Source organism: Nannospalax galili, unplaced genomic scaffold (assembly GCF_000622305.1).
Source record: "Nannospalax galili isolate Female #2095 unplaced genomic scaffold, S.galili_v1.0 scaffold39, whole genome shotgun sequence".
In the NCBI taxonomy this organism is placed as follows: Eukaryota; Metazoa; Chordata; class Mammalia; order Rodentia; family Spalacidae; genus Nannospalax; species Nannospalax galili.
Genome location: NW_008346683.1, coordinates 2,706,287 through 2,724,061, shown reverse-complemented (window position 1 = coordinate 2,724,061; position 17,775 = coordinate 2,706,287). Strand labels below are relative to the sequence as shown.

The 17,775-nt window shown below is 45.3% G+C and overlaps 1 protein-coding gene across 5 annotated transcripts in view; it reads right to left on the bottom strand.

Moving 5' to 3' along the window:
- Large1 (LARGE xylosyl- and glucuronyltransferase 1) overlaps positions 1-17,775 on the bottom strand; it is a 581,831-nt gene that overhangs the window by 312,577 nt on the left and 251,479 nt on the right. For all 5 annotated transcript variants that reach the window (XM_029568309.1, XM_029568308.1, XM_029568310.1 and 2 more), the window contains one exon: positions 16,638-16,939. In XM_029568309.1, the coding sequence (XP_029424169.1) occupies positions 16,638-16,939 (302 nt within the window). The remainder of the gene's footprint in view (positions 1-16,637; positions 16,940-17,775) is intronic.

The window sequence follows — 17,775 nt, the reverse complement described above, 5'->3', positions numbered from 1 at the left end:
CCTTGGTGGTACAGTCCAATATCCTAGGGTATCTACTGTAAGATAGGTTTCATTTCACAGCTTCATACACAGGTCCCTCAGACACTCCATACAGGAATCTAACCAAGCTACACACTGCCTGACATCAGTGGCTTTCCAGAGCCTTGCTGTAACTCTACAAAACCAGCACCACAAGAATGATGCTGCCTACTGGTCTGTTCCTCTAGGAACACAACTGTAGTAGCCTCAGGGAACCTCTAAACCTTGGAAACTACTTCCTAGATCACACTGTTAAAGCAGGATCCAGGAAGCTCTTTCTTGAAGGACTCTCTTTGAAATGTAACTGTTTAGTTTTACATCCTCAAACTTTCTACAGGTGGAATCTTGCCCTCAAGGCAGCGCTGGTTGCAAAGTGGACTTCATCACTAAAAATGGCACTATTATCTTTAACAGTTACAGCTTCTTTGTCCAAGTCAGTCCAGAACTTTAACCTGATTCACACGCCTTCCCTGCACAACAGGCTCATTTTTTTCATGTCTTTTGGCTCCACTTTCTGCTCTGAGTTCTTACTACAGATCTGGTGAAGTTCAGCACACAATAACTATGGCAAGGCCAGAATGCTCTGCGGTTTTTAATTACCCTCTGCCAAATGACTTAGCCCAGCACTTCTTGCGTTTAGCCTCATTCAGATTTTTAGAACAGGGCAAAATGCAGTCAGATATTTTCCCCCCAAAATGCAGCCTGAACACACTCTGATGTAATTCCTGATAGAATCTTTGTTTCTCTCTGAAACCTCATGAGCCAGACTTCAGTCCACATCTGTCTTAGCATCACGGCCTTCTACATTCCTACCAGAATGGCCCATTAAGCTCTGCTTAGAGCACTATACAGCTTCCCCTGTCTGCAGATCCAAACTCTTCTCATGGCTCCCACAGGCCAGTTCCAAAGGCTTATGAATATGATTATATATATCGCAGTATCAACCACACTTCTCTGCACCCACTGTCTGTATTAGTTACTTATCTTATAGTTGTGAAAAGAAAATACCTAACTAAAGTAACCTACAGGGAGGGAAGATTTATTCTGGCTAACAGTGGGGAGAGAGGTAGGTGACTGTGGTGGCAGACCATGAGGCTGCCGAGATGGGGGAATGCTGGCACTCATCTGGCTTTCTCATTGTTCCCATTTTATACCATCTGGGCTCTTGTTCCATAATATAGTACAACCCATGTCCATGGAAGCTTCTTTCCTCCTCAGCTAATCCTTAATTCAAGAGGTCCCTAGATACAACCATAGGTGCATCTCCTAGGAGATTCTAAATCCAGTCAAGATGTGGAAACCATGTAGAAACCATTCCAGTGCAAAACCTGTGTTTTTTAGACTGTTGCTATGGAATGAAGGAATGTTTTAAGAGCAGAACACAGTGTTCAACACACTGTATCCCAATCTTAGACAAAAAAAAGAAATCTTCAAGTTGGGCTTCAAAAGTAAGGTGAGCTGCCATTGAATTACAAGTGACAAAAATACTCATAACGCTGTCAGGCTGGCACCTTTAGGTTGACTCCTTCCCAAGGTCAATAATTTTTAAAAATTACTGGGCCTGGAGAGATGGCTCATCAGTTAAGAGCACTGGTTGCCCTTACAAAACAACCCAGGTTCGGTTCCCAACACCCACATGGTGGCTAACAACCGTCTGTAACCCCAGTTTCAGGGCATCCAACACCCTCTTCTGATGTCCACAGGCACCGCACGACATGGGTGCACCTACCCATATGCAGGCAATACACACATACACATTAAAAAAAATAAAAATAATAAATAAAATATTTTAAAAATTAAATTACTTTGTGTATGACAGAGACAGAGAGAGACAAAGACAGAGAGAGACAGAGAGAGAGCACTTGCTATGCCAAGGCCTGCACGTGGAGGTCTGAAAACTGCCAGGAATCTTGCCTTGCACTGTGTTGAGGCATGGTCTCTCTTGTTTCTGCTGCCATGCTGTGCTGCAGGGTAGCTGGCCTATGAACTTCGGTTGGTTCTCCTGTCTTCAACATGTCAGCAACTTTTCTCTGCACTGGACAGACATTACCCTCTGTTTTTGATGTTTCAACCAAGTCTAGGAATCAGTGTAGAACAACCTGAACAGGATGTCATGATCTCTGAAAGAATGAGGAGTCGTTGCCTCTCAGTTCTGTGCTTCTCACTGAAGCCTTCCTGGAATCATATTATCTCTTCACCACCACATTCTGTCCTGGGAGTACTGCAGAAGGAGGATACCTCTGCTGCCCAATAGTTAACTAAAGGGTGGGTGCCTGACAGATGGGTGTCTGAGTTGCATTTCCTGTAGCTATGATAAAATACCCTGACAAATGGAACCCAAGTAAGAAAGTTTATTTGACTCATAATTCCAAGTTACAGTCCATCACTGCAAGGAAGTCAAGGCTGCAGGAGCTTGACAGAACTGGTCACATTACATCCTCAGCCAAGAGCAGAGAGCAATGCATTTATACATGCATGCCAGTGCTCAGCCCCTTTGTTACACTGATACTGTCCAGGTCCCCCAAGCCCGGGTAACGGTGCTGCCCAGAGTGAGATTTTTACATCAACCAAAACATAATGACAATCCCTCACAGATATTCTCAGAGGCCTTTCCTGTCAGATTCCAGATTATGTCGAGTTGATTAAGTAAAATCAACTATTCACTATCTGTGGTGCTCATCATGGCTTCCCACTCTGCTGCTCAGTCACGTCTCTGTACTGCTCTGCTAGCCTTGTCACTCCCCTAGAAGATACGATGCAATTTGGCTGTGAGAACCTCTTCACCACCACATCTGACATCACTACAGTAAAGACATTTGTGAGAAACAAACCATGAACTATGATTCATCAGCCTCAATCTATTTCCATGACATCTGTGATCCCAATGACCTTCGTGCCGGGTTGACCACTTCCACCATCCCAGTGCTCAGAAGCTGGACCTCAGCTTCATCACTTTCTCATAAAGTCTATCACCCACCATATCTGAAAGATTCTTACACTGGCCACCCACTACACTGCTTCTTCCTCTGCAGAAGGCCCCCATTTCCCTTCTCTACCTGATTCAACCTTCCCAGCCTCATTATGGCTGGCCTCCACTGCTGCTCACCTAAACCATCCTCTCGCTGCCTCTCAGCTCCCCTATCCACTGTCTGTATCATAGATGCAAATCCCTGATGCCAGATCTCTGATGCAAGTCCTGTGCTCTGCTCTTTTATCTAAGTGCTGTGAAAATGAAGGGAGATGCATGACAGGAACAGCATGCGTAATGAGCGCTGACACCCATTGAGAAAATAACTACAACCTTGATCCCTGGTTCACATTTTACAGAGATTATCAGACTTAAGTCTCATAGCTATGTATGCCAGGTACAGTATTTCATTTCTGTATCACACATCAGGAAACTCAGGCTTTAAGAGTATTAGAATTCCTGTTCACATGCTTGTGTTTGAACACTAGGTTCCCAGCTGGTGGTACTATTTTGGAAGGCTCTGGAAACTTTAGACTGTATGGTCTAGTTGGAGCAGTATGTGGCTGGGAGGTTGGACTTGAGGGTTATGGGCTAGCTCTGTTTCTAGATTGGGTCCTCTGTCTTCTGGATGCCTGCAAGATGTAACAAGAGGCCTCATCTCCCCCAATGCCCTAGTCATAAACTACTCTGACCACCATGCCTTCCACTCTGTGATGGACTGTATCCTCTAAAGTCCTGAGCCAAAATAAATCTTTCCTCTCTTAAGCTGTTTTATTAGGCATTTTGCCAAGAAAAGTAACCAAAACAGGGAGCCAAGATCCCAACTGTGGAAGAGGAATTTTGACCTGTGGCAGTGTATCAGAAATACCCAAAAGAATCTCAAAATGCATCCTTTGTGCTCTAGGAGTACCGCTACCAATTCAATACAGTCTAGAGTGCCCAGGGCCTTCAAGTGCTCTGTTAGAAAGCTGTGTTCTCTACAGGGGAGTCCCCAAGACTCAAGACCTTGGAGACATTCTTAACTGTGACTATTTGGGGGGGAATGCTATGGTCATCTTGTAGTTAGAGGCTAGGAATGCTCCCTAAATTATACAAGTTTGTTCCCCAAGCAAGAATTGTCCTGACACAAAGGTCAAGAATACTCTTTTTCAGGGGCCTGAGGACATAGCACAGTGAATAAAGTACTTGCCAGGCCCAATGACCATCAGAATTCAAATAAAAGCCAGGCAGATGTGGCCACCTCCTGTAATCCTAGCCCTAGGGAGGTAGAGACAGAGGCCCCTCCAGGCAATCAGGCTAACTAAACCAGCTGAATCCACAAGTGCTGAGTTCAGTAAGAGACCTGCCTCAGTAAGTAACATTGGGAGAAATTCAGGAAGACACTCAACATTAATCTCTGGTCTTCACACGCATGTCCTCATAGGTGAACATGCATATACATGACAAATTGGACAAAAAAAAAGTACTTTTATTAAGAAACAGTGTTTTAAGAGGTAAGGGGTGTGTATGTGAATGGAGTGGATGTCTTGGGATCCCCCCAGATTCTGCTGCTGATCCTGCATCTCTTAATTTCCCTACCTATACAATGGAGACACTATCACTTATCTCTAGATAATATCTCCCCCCCCAGAGATTTGTACTGAAAGATGCAGTATAGATGGGACCACCACTATTTAAATCATGGAGGAAATGAATAGGAAAAGGTTTGCACACCAGGAGCCAGATCCAGGAAGGGGATGTGGAAAACATGCAGAATCAGGCTCTTCAGAATCACAAATATTTAAACATGTGGCCTTCCAGATATCAAACTTTGCCTTCAGGGTTCAGGGACTTTTTTTTAAATGGGCCCATTAAATGTAAGCACAAGCACACACATTCTCAAACATTTTACATAATTTTCCAATCTCTTTAGTTTTGACCAATACACCTGCCACTATGAATAAATTCATCATCTGGAGTCAGAGCAGCAGGGCGCTGCTACCTAAGAAAGGAAATCAGCAGCACCAGATATGCTCTCTCGGAAGGGTTTAGCTTCAGAGTGAACAATGGGATGGTTCAGGGGCTGGGGTAGAAATGGAGGGAACGGCAAGCAGGCTTATCAGCAGGATGACTTTAGGTTTACAGGCTAGGAAGCCCAGGTTTGCAAGTTTCTTGGTGTGGCAGATTAAAAATAGCCTCAACAGGGGCTAGAGAAGTGGCTTAGCAGTTAAAAGCACTTGCCGCTCTTGCAGAGGACCTGAGTTCAGTTCGCAGTACCCACATGGCAACTCATTACTGTCTGTAACTCCAGTTCCAGGGGATCTGATATCCTCTTCTGGCCTTCATGGGCATCAGTCACACACATGAGACAGACAGTCATACACAGCAAGCATTCATACACATTAAAAAATGGCCTTTATGACTGAGATGCATTTCCATTAAAGACTGGGTTTGAATATCGGGTTCTGTGACCACAGGTCCTCTTGTTAAAATGTCCTCCAAATTCTTGTGGTTTAAGCCTTTCCTTAGAGACACAGTCTGACTGGAAGGTAGGATAATGTTCTCATTTACACCCCCTCTCTTACTCACTACCCATCCCCAACTTGTCTTGCATCCTCAGAGCTTGACCTTTCTAGACTAAATCAACTAGGCTCCTTTTCCCTCCATCTCTGGTTGAGTGGGGCCAATGGGAGGTGGCAGTGGGATACCAGAGGTCAGCTGCCGTCAGCCCCTGGCAGGAGTCCCCCCTGCTCCTTCTCATTTTGGGGGGGGTTCCATTTGCCTCGCCCCCCTCTTTCATCTGCCAGGGTTACAAGGCCTGCTTCCTGGGGCCATCACCTCCTCTGCTGGGTTCCCCTGACCCTACCTGAACCTTTGGCTCTCCCCTTAGTCCTTGCACTTCTTGAGTACCACCTATGACCTGTCAGTACACAGCCATTGTGGCTGGCCCTCCCTGTCCTGAGTATAGCATTAGTACTTGGGCTGGAAGGCAAGTACAATAGCCTTTTAGGCTCACATGAATATTTGCTAATCCCCAAGGTTGGGGCACTAAGGTGGTAAAGTTGGGAACTGTCAGTATTATTTATAAACTTTAAGGAGTTTTAGCCACAGCCCATAAAGGCTCTTTCTAAGGAAACCCTTAAGACTTCTACCTACTTCCTTCATCCAGAACACAGCGCTCAGCATCTTGAATCTCTACAACCTTTGAAGGTACAGGTAGAGTAATGTCAGAGCTGTAAACAGTGGTGCATAGCCATCAGTTCTGGAATGGAGGATGTGATCTCTACTCTAGAACCTGAATGAAGGATTCAAAGCATAAAGTTTTGGCCTCTTCTGATTTTCTAGGACTTCGATGAACTCAGTGCCTATAATGGTAAACCAGACAGTCTCCATTCTCCATGGTTAAATACAGAGATAGAGTGACAGCTAATTAGGTGACCAGGAGGGCTTCGATGAGGCAAGCACAGTATCTGCATTCCAGGGCAGTCAGCACACCTAGATGACAAGGATTCAGGGCAATGTTCAAAGAGCAGACAAAGGCCATAGGCCACATACATTTCCCAGGGCTGGGATTTGAGACTGCTTGTCTGTCTCTGTGAGACATGAACCAGAAACTTCTCTGGCTTTTGCCTTGGCAGAAAAAAACATCCTCAGAGAGGACAGCTTATAAATGGATACAGGCAAAAACTAATGATTGTCCTCAAAGAAACACAGGCCAAACCATGGGACGGCAGGCAAGCCACCCGCACTCCATCAGCCCTGCTTCTCCAGCACCAGCAGTGACTACAGCTCTAGGTTTCTTTCAGGCCACTGACTGGGTGTACAATTTGGTGACAGTATCTGCTTTCTAGAGGAGTGTAGGGAGAGGGGAGTGTACAAAAACAGACATTGGACTAGCTGTGATAAGTGTCTCAGAGGCTCAGGTTGTGATTCAGGTGGTAGAAGGCTTGCCTAGCACACATGAAGCCCTAGGTCAGATCCCCAGCACTGTCTTATAACCTAGGCCAGGTGGAACACTCCTGTAATCCCAGGAGATCAGGAGTTCACGGACATACTCCACTACCTAAAGTGTCTGAGGTCAGCCTGGGTTATATGAAGTCATATTTCAAGTAAAACAAACAACAAAACAAAACAGGGTCGGTTCAGATTCTAGACTGTAGTTGCAGACTCAGGCTCCTGGAACAGAGCATGTACTAAATCACAGGAGGCAGTTAGTGTCCCATGTTCGTAGTAGAATGGGGTAAACATTCTTCTTAATATTTATCTGATTACTCCCTTCAAGCCACTGACCTATACTGAAGGGTTGATGGCTATGAACCCAAGGGACTCTGGCCTCATCTGCAAAATGGAGACACAACAGCCACCCCAGTGGACTGCTGTGAGAAAACGGACCTAGAAATCCATGCTCACTCAGTTTACTGAATAGTCTCACGTGACGGGAAGCCCTGCACCATCCTCCTGGCTGACTTTACCGTTCACCTTTAAAACAGGTGTTGTGCTCTGGAGACAGTTGAGGAGACCCAGGAAGTGGCTCTCATGCCCTGGTGTCTGTCAGAGTCACCTGGAGGGTGGCTAAAATCAAGTGCTAGCCAGTCCTTCCCCAGCTTCTAGCTCAGGAGGGCTGGGCTGAGAACCCCTCGCACCCTGCATTACTGCTGCCCCCATGACCACTCTGGGGAAGCACTGCTGTGTCTGTCCACCCTCAAATGTGTCCCCGGTAAAACGCATTAGAGGCCAGCTGCCATCAAGGGTTTGGGGGTTGCTCAGAGATCTACTTTCAATTTCTCTTAAATGGAGACAGTATTCCCTTGACTGGAGTAGGTCAACTAAAGGCAGAATTCTCCTTCCAGTTGCTACTATGTGCTCTATGGCTTAGAAAGGAAATTATCCATAGCGAGGGGTGCTGAGCAGTGGTCCCAGTTCTGTTTTAGGCCACCTAAGTGACCCTTCACATCACTCAACATCAGTCATCCTTAATACCTGCTTCCATAAAGTGAGTTTTCATTTTTAGATGCAACTTTCCTAAAACTCCTTTTTCCAAAATTCAAAGTAATGAAAGTAAAGCACACAACAGTCTGAACCAGGATGTCATGGCTCAGCTGGGCTCAGCTAAAGGAGGAGATGAATACAGAATCCTGCTAAGAAACAGCACCCTGCCTCAATAAAACACAAGGCAGCTATTACAATGAAAACCAATTATTATTAACATGTTACTGAAAATCATTCCATGTACCTCTTGGCCACCTCTCCCCTCTGGGGGATCATAGATTACAGTTGGTCGATTTGGCCTGAATATTAAACCCCAGACTCACAGACAAAAATTGTTCCCACCTTGAACAATAGAAGTAGATGTCTCCCAGCTTAGGAGGTCAATTCTTTAGATGCCTGATGAGGCGAGGAAGAGTCCCAGGGCTCACAGAGCCAGGTATGAGAACAGGGAGGACTAAGTTTCCAGAAGCATCTTTACATGACTCGGGAAATGAGCAAAAGGGAATGAAAGCAGCATCTTCTAACTTGCTTCCTTCGTTCCTGATTAGCTCTTACATGTATGGCTGCTTTAGAGCTTACACTTCTGTGTTTCGAAGAAAGCCACCATGTTACCTGGAAATCATTCCCTGGGTCCAGAGAATTCTGAGTGATACAGACTAACCCATGTAAGTCTGGGTCAGGTGGGCTCTCAGAAAACAGCCCAATACGGATTCATCCTGGTTGGCATGCACTCCCTTCCTCTCCTACCTATGGAGGAAGCTAGATGGGCAGCCTGATTTAAAACAGTCCATATGTATTAGCTAGGCAATTATTCAAAAGATACTGATTGATGGCCTACTATCTTCCAGACTCAATTATCTGTGCGGGGAACGCAAAATAGACAAAAGAGACCAAATTCTCTACACTGCCAGCTAGCATTCTATGGGAGGAGGGGACACACACGATCATCTAACGAATACACAATCTGGCTCCTGCCTTCCCCTCAATTCTGTATCTGTCAATTCAACAAAGAGCAGCAAATGGGAAATACTCTAAATAAAAAACTGCATCTGTACTCAACATGTAGACATTTTTTTCCTGCTATTATTCCCTAAACAATACAGTGCCATAAACACTGCCAAAGCATTTACATTGTATTGGTGTTATATAGAATCTTCAGATGATTTAAAGTTTAGGATAGGCTGTATATAGATTATATATAAATGTCATGGCACTTTCTGAGGAACCAAAGTTCTATAGATTATGTGTCTGTAGGGAGGCAGAGGAAGCACTGTGTATGTGATGCATAGAGAATATGAGATGCTGATGAGTCTGGGGACAAAAGCAAAATAGGGAAATAAGTGTGTGGAGAGGTCAATGTTTTAAAAAACAAAGAGGTTGGGAAAACTGACTCTAAAAAATGTGACAGGGAAATCCTGCCTCTTGAGGATCCAGGCAAGAGCCCTGACGGCAGAGAGGTGGGAATCCTAACGTACAGGAGACGAGTTAAAGAAGGCTGCCTGGAAAGGAGGCGTCCTTCAGCAGAACTCAGGGACTCAGACGGCGTACAGGCCAGACCCTATAGATCTTGGGGGGCTTTGGGAGAAGTTTGCCTTTCCTGTGATAAGCAGCCAGGAGAAACATTTTTGCAATGTTCTTTGTGATGAGTTTGCAGTTGGCTTCTCTAGTTGGGAAGCAGACTCTTAACAGTGGTAAGATGACTACCTATGGGGAGGGTGTAGAGAAGTTGGAACCCTTGCTCACTGCTGGAAGGGATATAAAATAGTGCAGCTGCCCTGGGAAGGTGGGGGGAAGTTCCTTGATAAAATATAGAATTACCATATGAAACAGCTGTCCTCTTTCTTAGTAGTTACCCTCAACGAATGGGAAGCAGGCTCTCAAAGACGTATGTGCACACCAGCACTCAGTGTCACTCTGTACAATAGCTAAGACACAGATACAACCCAAGTCTCCAGGCAAAGACAAATGACAAAAATGTGAAATCAAAGGGAATATTGTTCAACCTTGAAAAGAAAGATAATGCTACCACGTGCTCCATGTAAACAAACCTTGCTGATGTTAGCTGAGGTGAAATATGTCACATAAAGAAAAATAGAGAGGTTTCTCAAGATCAGAAGTGGTCAATTTATAGACAAGAAGTAAAACAGTAGTGCTGTGGAGTTGGTGAAGGCGAAATAAGGAGTTGTTTAATGTGACTCTGTCAGTTTGGCAAATTGAGAAAGTTCTAGAGGGTTTAGGAACCAGCATAATGAACTAACTATACCAAACGCTATTGAACTAACTGTATGCTTAAGAATGTTAAGATGGATGGTAAACGCATGCAGTGTGTGCTTTTGAGGTTTTTTTTTTTTTAATTGAAGCCTGGATCAGTAGCTTTTATCTATGTGACCTTGCTAAGTCTGAGTATCTGCATCAATAAAATATGAATGAAAAGAAAGTGACTCCACTGGTTCATCTAAAGCATACTGCCTGGTACCTAGTACCTGTAAAATGCACGAAAAGCATCATCAGTGGCAATACTGACTCCAACTTGGGCCCTTTCCTTCCTGGCACCATGCTATGATCAAGCAGGGTGGCTCGCCGAACTCCCGTGCTGTTGTAATGTGCTTTCAATCTGGGGTACACTGACTCTTCACCTGATCTATCCCTCGTGAACAAGTAAATACAAGAGAAGAATGGCACATGATCTGAAGCTGAGCCAGAAAAGACAGGGCAGTTTTATCCTCTTCTCTGTTAAATTGCTTTCTCTGAGGCAAGCTACCTGCTGCACCAGAGGGAGTCAAGCAGTGCTAAGGAACTGAGGCCCCAGCTAGATGCTGAACCATCTTGGAATCAGTCTGCAGTCCTTTTGATGGATGACAACAGCCCCATGGAGACCACACAGCTGTGCTCTGAAGAATGCAATCAGGGTCCCAACTAATCTGCTCCCACACTCCTGATTTTCAAAAGTACATAAACAAGTAACGGATGGTTTAAAGTTTTGGATCATTCTTTGGAGCTGTAAATAATTAATAATACACATAAAGAATGTATTGATTACTTGTCTTGCTTCTGTGACAAAGCAAGTTAAGGAAAGAAGGCCTTAGTTTGGATTACAACTGAAAGGTACAGTTCATCACAACAAGAGAGTCACAACAGCAGGAGCCTGAGGCAGCTGGTCACACTGCATCCACAGTCAGGAAGCAGAGGGAAATAAACGCTGGTGCTCAGCTCACTTTATCCTTTTTATTCATTTTGGGACCTCGACCCATGGACCAGTGCCTCCCAGATGTAAAGTGGGTTTTCTCACCTCAATTAACCCAATCTAGAAACTCCCACACAAACATGACCAGAGGTGTGTTACCATGGTGATTCTAAGTTCTATTAAGCTGATGTTCAATATTAAGCACCACGAACAGTAAACCTAAGCTTACTCCCTAAGATAATCCCACTTCATCCCAGCCATTCAGGCCCTGACATTTTAGAAGGATATTTTAGTGAATTTACACCCCAAAGAAGACATATGGAGCTAATGAATTATGAGTCCAAATGCCATCACAGTATCTTCTGACAGCAATATGGGAAACAGGCAGACAGATGACAAGCCTTTCCACCACGGAGTTATCATGGAAAATCCTTAAAAGATGAAGTTAAAATACTTAAATAGACCAAAATACCGTGGGGTTAGTTAAGGGCCCAGAAGACGTGAGTGAAAAGTGTCAAGTTTTCCAAACTTAATGCCTCCAGCAAAATGTCAAAGCCTCCTGTGCTAACAAATGCAGATACAATCTGCAAGGAGATTAAAACAATCCAACTCCTTCTTATAGGACCCATCCTTCCTCACACCCATCACAGAAACACTGCCATCGTGGGGTTGCAAGAACACTCACAGTGAAAGATGACTACAGACCACGACTGGTCACCTTACATCTTCGGAGGCGAGGCACCTGCCAGACACATAATATGGATTGTATATCAGGTGCTAAGAGTGTGGGTCCCAGGATCCCTAAGTACAGAATTCAAGTACAGTGGTTTACAGCACAGTTTCTAGACGCAAACTGCCTAGGTTCATACCGAGGCTCCACTTCTTTATAGCCACATGACTTCGAAATGATTATGTGACCTTGACTTACCACAGGCTGATCATTTGTAAAATGAGGAAAATACAATGCACGGGTTCGAACAGGTACTTGTGGTAACACTGAACAGGGCAACTGATACTCCCCAAGGGGTTAATGTTAACTTTTACTCTAATTATGCAACTACTTGGAAATGAAGCTCAAAGCCAGGAGTAGAAGGGGAGAGAGAGATATATCCTTAAGGCGCAATATGCCATCAGAAGGCACCATCCACCAATTTCCCAATGCAACCGTACCTACTGCAGTGGTTTTAAAGTTTATCCACAAATTTGTTGACTCCTCTATTGGGAGTTGAGGTGTGAGTCACATCTTCCTTGAAAGTGGTTGGACTTCTATGACAATTTCAACTAACAGACTGTCATCGATACAAGTTATGTTATGAACCTTACCTACTGCTACAGGGCTGAGGAGAGGATGCAGTAGGGTGCACTTACCTACATGCAGGCAATACATGCATACACATAAAATAAAAAAGAAGTAAATAAAGTTTTTAAAAAAGACCCTGTCTCAAAAAATGACATAGACAATGAGAGAGGGAGACACTCAAGGTCTTCCTGTGGCTTCTACACTGCACTCATGGGTGTGTGCACTTGCACACACGTGCCCACATACTACACACACACATACATACACACACACACATACGTACACACACACATGCACACACACACCCCATTGCTGTTGTCTTAAGCCCATCAAATGATTTACTCCAGTACAGCAGGGAAGAACACCCATAGTCAGAACAGGGGACCTTCACAACGAGCTTCCCACCACAATCTCCTCACCCTCAAGCCTGCTGTGGAGAGGAAGCTGCCATTCTCATCTCAGCCACAGACTCCAGGAGGGAAAATAAATCATCCATGCTTACAGGGCCAGCAAGTGGCACTGGAAAGATTCCTGCTTCCAGTTCTAGCGATTTCTATGCTACACCACGATCAACTCCCAGAATATTCCAGAACAAGAAAAGCAAGAAAAACACACATGCTTTTGCACACGTGCAAGAGTGAAAATCAAAGCAGACCACTCAACTCTGAGGCACATGGAAACCCTGTTCCACTGAAACTGCTATGCTTGGGCAACAGAATCAGCAGGAATAAAATGGGTGACTGGTTGAAAGCCACATAATTAGGGAAGGATGAAAGGGCACAGGGACTGGAGAGGCCTCATGTCACTAGACAGCTCTGCTGACAGCCTGGAAGTCATTACGGGGGAGTTTTCAGAAACACTTGTCAAACCCAGGAGAAGTTTCAGTGTGACCACAGAAGATGGCAGTATCCTTGGCCACGTGGTCCTGTGTTCTGATGAGATGTCAGAATGAACTTTAGCATTCAAATGGAAAAGTGCCAGGATGAAGTGAGGTTTCTATTTTGACTCCAGGGACTGATATCTTTCATTTGTCTCTTTGCGCAAAAATCTTTGCCAAGTGCTAGAAATGGAAATTGTACTGCTAATGGGCAAATGGCTGCAGCCAGAGCCTCCAAGTGAATGCACAGGGATGCCAGTCCATCTGAGATATGACAGCCCTCAAATGCATGTGTGTAAGCTCTAGACAGGACCAGAGTGCATCACAGAACAGTTCCACCAAGAAGAACATTTTTATAGAAGAAATAACATGACCAAAAAGCACAAAGAAGAAAACCGAACGGACTCCCTCTCAGGTGCAAATCATAACAAAAAGAGACAAGTTCAAGGTCTAAATCAGTACATTGCTGTTTTATATTTCAAAGAACAACAAACTACCTTCAAGCAGTGATTTCCAAATAGTCTACTTCAGAATCAACTGGACAAAGCTTTTTAAAAAGCCCACATTCATGGACATTACGCCCAGACTTCCCAGGGAGAGGTATCATAAATATACATTTTTTGTTATGTAGTGATTTTCATTCCCAATCAAGTCTAGGAATGATCCACAGGGCAGAGGATATTCAGTGGTAACAACAGAAAATGTTGGTGGATTTTCCTTCAATGGATGCATCTTTTCTTCGCTTCCCTTGCACCTAGGCATCTAAAGGAAGTCTTGCAACTAAGCTTTGCCTAGAAGGAACATAGGTGTGCAAACTCTTTTCAGAGGACTACTGGGGGGGGACCAATCTCACGGTCTCACACATCTATCACTGAGATACGCATCCAGCCTGAGGAATGAAATTTTGGTTTTTAAATCTTATTTTTTATTTCTTGTTATGATGATGATGATGAGGAGGAGGAGGAGGAGGAGTGCACATCTGCATGTCACAACATATGTATGGAACCATGAGGACAACTGCCTGCAGCTGGTTCATTCCTTCCACATTCATGTAGGTTCTGAGGATAGGATTCAGGTTGCCAGGCTTGTTCAAGCTGAGTCATATCTTCAGCCCCCTATGAAATTTCTAAGCATATTCTTAAGGGAAAGTGGTGTGTCCAACATACTATTTCGTTTTGTTTTGTTTTCCTGCTGAGGTCATGGATGAAGCTCTGGTATTCATTATAGACCATGAGAGAAGCTTGGAAATGCCGAGCTAACTGGGCAAAACCTAGAGGAATCTGCAGCCTCCAAACTGACACCCTAACATCACCCGGTCCTCCAGACATAAACAGAGATCAGCAAGACAAATCCTGCTTGTCATTGTTCATTGTGATTTTTTTTTTAATAACTGAGAAGGAAATGTGATATACACACTGTCTTCAAGTTTCTCAAGTTCCCATACCAATTGTCACCAGAGAAATACTAAGAGGCAGGGGTGTGATCTTATTCCAGTTTTCAAATGAAGAAATGTAGGCACAGAAAAGAGGTATTAGTCAAAATCATACAGCCATTGAGGTAGGACTGGGCTGGAATTCAGCCTTGTGCCCTGTAGCGTGGGAGCCTCTGTTCTTCTGCATACAGTGCTGTGTAAAAGGCGGAGTTGAAGCCTGCTCTAAAGCAGCCTGAGCATCCTTCCTCATACCGAGGAGGGGAGGAGGGTGGGAAGAGGGCGCTCCCAGCAAACATAGCTTGCTGCCTCCTTCTGCGACATGACATGCACTTGGCTCCTGTCTCACGCCCTCCCTTCTTTCTAGTTGGGTCTTGAAGCAGTCTCCAAGGTGTAAAAATGAAAACAATTATACACGGGATAATTTTTTCTCAATCTGAGGTGCTCCACTTCATACTGAAACCATAGGATTGACCTGATGGCAGCAAGCCAGGGAGACACCAGACCAGTCTTCATCCAAGCAAGAGCAGAGGTTCCCAAAATGAACGCCAGCCCACACCTGCCGAGATAGTCTGTCCACGCTGCTGAACCCCCACTTCCATGGGGGCAGGGGGAGGCAACAGAGAAACAAGGCCATAGGAGTGAATGGCAATGGTAGTCCAACCTTGAGGAAGCCAGACTGCACTACAGTGGGCTGAAACGACAGGCGGTGCGGCACCTGACATCTGTGCTTCTTTACCTTTTCTTCCCCTGCCTGCACTGCAGCACATAAGAACCAGGAGACGGGCACTATTGCCTTTCCTGGACCAGGCAGAAGTGAGGGATCATGTGTGCTGGATCCGTGTCTCTTCCCTTGGCCTCTAGGCCTGATGAACAGCCAGTGGGCTGTGTCCTAAGTCCCCTCCTGCAGTCAATCCCCCTTCAATCCACGTTCCAACTCCTAGTAAGGTCAGTCTCCTTAGCCAGGGTGATAGTTAATTTTAACTGTCAAACTTGACACAGTGGAGGATCCCCTAGGAAGAGACTCCTGAAGAATTGTCTGGATTGTGTTGGCCTGTGGGGAATTCCCTTCATTGAGTTAACTGAGGTAGAAAATCCACCCTGAATGTGGACAGCTCCTTTTCATGATAGGTGCCCTGGACTGAGTGAAAAGCAGAAAGTCAGCTCAACTGAAGCACCATGCATGCATGTTCACCTGTGTGTAGAATGTGTACACATGTATGTGTGGTAAGTATATGTGTGTGCACATATGTGTGCATATGTGTATGTACGCTACATAAACATGTAAGCGTGAAAAAAGGAATTCCAGGGTGGCACGCACATGCAGGAAGACAGAAAAGCATCACAAGTTTCCAAAGAGTCACTAGAAAGAAAGCATGCTCCAGGGAGGAAATGATATCAAGATGTGAGACATTCAAACGTGGCTTTACATGAGCAGTACCACTCTAGTTGTGAGTTGCAAAGACAGTTCATACTTGGAAAAGAGAGTGAGGGCCACAGGAACTGCCTGATAGAGCTGCAGCCCCCAGTGAGCTGTTCACAACGGTCTAAGTAACTGGGCTCCCAGGATGACAAGGAGGTGTAGAATTTTCTGACCATTTCATAATGAATCACAGAGGAATCTGTGGTTCAATTATGCTTATTTTAAAGTTTCTGCGGAATAGGCCATCCTATCCTCATTTATCAGATGGGGAAACCGAGGCTCAATGAGATTTAAAAAGAAAAAAAGGCTTAGATGGCCACTCAGCAAAGTTCATGACCAAGCCAGGTTTACACTGAATTAGGAAAGCCAGCTCTCACTGAGCACCTGGCTGTCCTCCTGGGCAGCGTTTGCAGTGGTGAGCAGTGACCGGGCCTCTGTGTGGCCACCTCTCCCATGCCCTCACTCCTTACCTCACACTTCTCCACAGCTGGCTGCTGTCCACACTCCGAGCTGTTGCCTGCCACGATGCCAGCCCGCAGATTCTCGCTGTCCCCAGTTCCCTCCTCCATAGAGTAGGTCTTGGAGTGGTTCCCACGGCGGTGAGCAGGGCTTCGGCCCTGGGCCAGGCTGAGCTGCCTGCGCAGAGCTCGGTTTTCCTCCTCCACCTCTCGTACCCGCACCTCGAGGCTCTCCCGCTCCCGCTGGCTGGAGGCTGTGTACCTGGGACTGTGCTCCTGGGACTCCAGCGGAGACAAGGACACAGGCTTCCCATCTACGGGAGGACAGAGCACGGAAGAGTCAGCCGAAGGAAGCATATCTCCAGGATCCCTGGTGCTACCTCTCCAGGCTCCTGCCACAATCTCACTGCTCAGGAAAGCAGGATGACAAACTACAAGTCATCACAGCCAGATCAAAATGAGAACAAAATAAGAACAGAATGACTTATTACGACAGTAATAAAAATCAAGATACTGTGAAGAGAACACATTTCTAGTAACTGTACCAATTAATGTAAGGCCTTGCTTTCCATTTGACATGGCTGGAGGAAGACAAACCTAACAAGAAAGAAGGGGGGAAAGGAGAGCAAGGAGGAGAGAGAGAAGGAATAAAACATAGTTCTTCCCACAGGAACTCCTATGCCACCTTCTAAACCCTGCTTTGAAAGCACCATCTCCCAGGGAAGCCTTCTGTTTACAAGCCTTCAGCATCTTCCAAAGGCAGGCTGAATATAACTCTCAGTCCTTCCCATATGGCGCTATGGAAACGTGCATGGTCCGGCTGCATTTGGTAAACTCTACTTACTAAATATTTCCCAAGGATCAGAGTTCCAGGAGGACCATGGCTGAATCTATCACAGTAGCTATAGCATCTAACTGTTGCTGGACAGGTAGGCGTATGTATTAATGGTAAGAATAAGAACAAGGGGCTGGAAAGATGACTCAGCGGTTAAGAGCACTGGCTGCTCTAGCAGAGGACCTGGGTTCAATTCCCAGCACCCACATGGAGGCTAACAACCATCTGTAATTCCAATTCCAGGGGATCCGACACCCTATTCTGACCTCTGTGAGACTGTGGGACGCAGGTGGAGGCAATACACACACACAAAAC